This window comes from Apteryx rowi, unplaced genomic scaffold (assembly GCF_003343035.1).
Source record: "Apteryx rowi isolate R43461 unplaced genomic scaffold, aptRow1 scaffold_140, whole genome shotgun sequence".
NCBI classification, from domain to species: Eukaryota; Metazoa; Chordata; class Aves; order Apterygiformes; family Apterygidae; genus Apteryx; species Apteryx rowi.
The window spans coordinates 1,433,458-1,436,507 of record NW_020447642.1 but is presented as its reverse complement, the minus strand read 5'-3'; the positions used below and the strand labels follow the sequence as shown (position 1 = coordinate 1,436,507).

General features: G+C 45.2%; 1 protein-coding gene and 1 long non-coding RNA gene across 3 annotated transcripts in view; one reads left to right on the top strand and one right to left on the bottom strand.

The window, feature by feature from the left end:
* Nucleotides 1-748: 748 nt before the first annotated feature.
* On the bottom strand, nucleotides 749-2,466 carry LOC112961960. The gene is made up of 2 exons (XR_003252175.1): nucleotides 2,207-2,466; nucleotides 749-1,829 (listed from the first exon to the last, which is right to left on the bottom strand). It is a non-coding gene; the product is annotated as an uncharacterized LOC112961960 (long non-coding RNA).
* Nucleotides 2,467-2,788: 322 nt separating this feature from the next.
* Nucleotides 2,789-3,050, top strand: part of GMPS (guanine monophosphate synthase) — a 34,798-nt gene continuing 34,536 nt past the window's right edge. Inside the window, exon 1 of one of the 2 annotated variants that reach the window (XR_003252174.1) lies at nucleotides 2,789-2,994. Coding sequence is in view for 1 of the 2 variants with exons in the window: in XM_026057714.1 (XP_025913499.1) it covers nucleotides 2,968-2,994 (27 nt within the window). In the remaining variant the exon portion in view is untranslated. The remainder of the gene's footprint in view (nucleotides 2,995-3,050) is intronic. The other variant, XM_026057714.1, reaches the window with a different exon arrangement.

Genomic DNA, 3,050 nt, shown 5'->3' with positions numbered 1-3,050 from the left:
ATTCTATCCATTATTTATATAGTTACATAATAATTAGACTCTCAGAAACACATGCCATCTTGTGTTTCTCACTTTTCTTTTGGCTGTTTTCAATGCTTGAAGTATTCTTCCATTCCTCAGTTTTGTATAAATTCTTGAAAGACACATCTCAACCATAATATGGTTATAATATTTAGAAAAAAAAGTGTACAGCAATATTGTCCTTAGGATAGAATTGTAATCTGACATGCTACTAGATACCAGTTTGTAATTTCATATGTAATCTCAAATCTCATAGTCATGCCTTTCCCTATTTTCGTCTTTTTAAACGATATGAATAATAATTTTAAAATTTCCAGTAAGGGTTTCAAAAATATTTTGAATCATTACAGTAATAAGAGCTTGGTTGATTTAGTTGCCTTCCTCAGTGTCTTTTAAGAAGTTTCCCTTGAACAGAGGTAGAAGGTGCACTCTACATCATAAAAGACTCACATGCAGAAAAATGCGTGTTGATTTTTAAAGTCCCAGTTTCTGCCTTTCTTCATTTTTTGCCTTAAAATGGACTCATACCCGGAGCTCAAATATCATAAACGGACTAATGGGCACAGATATTGTGTTAGCTTGATATGGTGTGCACTAGGATATGCAAAATATTCATCTTAAACTCTTAGGAACTAGCCATAAACTCTTAAGAATTAGACATATGTCCTTGGTGTTAAACATGTACAAACCTGCAGACTTGAGAGATCTGGAGAGGGGAACCAAAACGAAAGCGTAACTGTTGTATCTTTATTTATTCCAATGGTTTACAATTGCTAGGGCATACACAAAAACTGAATTCAGATTCTGATTTTAAAAACATGGCATATGCTAGAGGTGATAAATGCATTTGCTAGAACTTACGTACATGCCTGATTTTGCAAGGAGGTGCCTTATGATTTGTTTGGAAAACTGTGAGTAACGTTGATGCGTATACTGGGTTTACTGAAATGCGCGAAGACACAAAGATGTTTCCTTCTCAAACATCAATTCCATAAACAGTATTTAGGTAATTCTAAGTGTGTACAAATCAATAGCAATATTTAGATAATTTAAAGCATTTATATAATGTAGGCATATATAAAAAACATATATTGTGCCAAGCTCTGAAATTGATAGTATTTTTACTATAACACTCATTTACTAATAAACTGCAAATACTGTTACCAGTGGGATACTACTGTTCTAAAATAAGAAACAACATAGCTCAAGCATGTATAGTAAAGAATTTCACTAATGGAGTTCAGATGCTTGATTAAAGTCCCAGGTATAAAAAACATTTTGGCTCAACACAGCTACTTAATGCACTAATTTGGTGATGTGATTTTGTATGTTATGTGACAATAGTGTCAAAAAACTTCCTGGAAGCACAAACAGCAGAATTCCTGCCTTGGTTCCCACTAGCTATGATTTTGTAAAAATACACATACTGTGATGAGCTTTAGCGCATGTGGTCAACAGAAATGTTAAAGTATATAAAGCACTCATTGTTATAATTTTTTGCAGAATGAGGCTTGGTTTTTTTTTTTTTAGTTAACAGTAATTTCCTTTCTGAAATGTCTTCTTGTAGTTACAAGAGAGGCATTGAATTTAAGTAAGGAATACAGAAGGAAGAATAAAGATGTTATGGTATAAAAGCTTGGGAGAGCTATATTGCTCACAAGAAGTAAAGCCAAAGAGGAATTATAAAGGTCAACCCAACTGAGAGTCAGCTTTTATACTTCATCATGTATTCTGAAATGTATTGCAGATATGTGCTCATCCTGTCTTGCACAGCATAACATCATTCCGTTGCCAGGGGCTCCTGCGTGCTGCCACAGTACAAGGAAAGAGTAAACACTTAGAAACATTAACACAAACAGCTTAGGTTAGTTTTCCGTATACATAATAAGGACTGGATTCTGCAAGTACTTACATACAGTATTAACTTAAGGGCATTTAAAAGATTGGGGCTTAATGGTGCAATTTTAAAGCCTGTTATCTTGAGTGCAAATCCTGCAGGAAACAGTCACATTTTCTCTTTGCTACCATTAATTGTGTCCTTTAAGCTCTGAGGTGCTAATGACAGGTGCAAGTTTAAGTACATGCATAAACATTTGTTGAATTGAGGCTTTAATACCCAAGAAGGGTAAGAGGAAGTTCCTGTTAGAAAATGGGGGACAGACCATGTTGAAAAATAAGAACTTACTTTCACAAGTAAGTTACCAAAAAACGTCGAGTACTTTTTCCAACTTGAAACACGCCAAATCGATCCGCTGGGATTCTACGCGTTTTCCACATTTGGTGAATGCACTAAACCCTACTTCCCGGAACGCCTGTGAGCGGGGTCGCTTCTTCGTACGAATAAAAAGCGACACTGCCCGCGACAGCGGAGCGGGCGCCGCCGGCGCGGCGCTGCCTTCCGGGGCGGCCGGGCGCCGCCTGGGGCTCGCCCTCCCTCGCCTTCCTCTGCCGTTACCTGCGCGGACAGCGGAGGCGGCAGCCGAGCAAGGCGAGTCCGGCCGAAGAGGACAGTTGTTGCGCGTAACTCCGCGCGGCGGAGCGGGCAGCAGCGGGCTGCCGGGAGCGCCACGGCGCGGGGCTCGCCGCCCGCTTCCCCGACCGCAGCGCAGCGCTGCGCGGCAGCCGGGCCCCGGCGCGGGGGACGAGGCGGCCCCTCGGCTCGGCTCGGCGCTGCCCTGCGCGGCGGCGCGCTCCGCCCCTTCCGCCTTCCTGCGCTGGCAGCCGCGGCGCGGCCCGCGGAGCAGCGGGAGGCGGGAGCGGGGCGGCGCTGCCCGGGCGCTGCTCCTCCCAGCGGCGGGGGCGCAGACCGGCAGCATTAGCTCATCTCGGCGGCGGCGGCTCTTCGGCAGCCTTTTCTTCCCCCGTCGCCCCCCGCCGCCGCCTCGGAGCCGCCCTCCGCTTCGCCGGGCCGGAGGCGCGGCGCGGCGCCGCTCCCCAGCAGCCTCCATGGCTCTGTGCAACGGAGACGCCAAGGTCAGTGCCGCGCCGGGAGCCGCCGCGCCGCTTCCCCCGGCGCTCGGCGCGGCCCG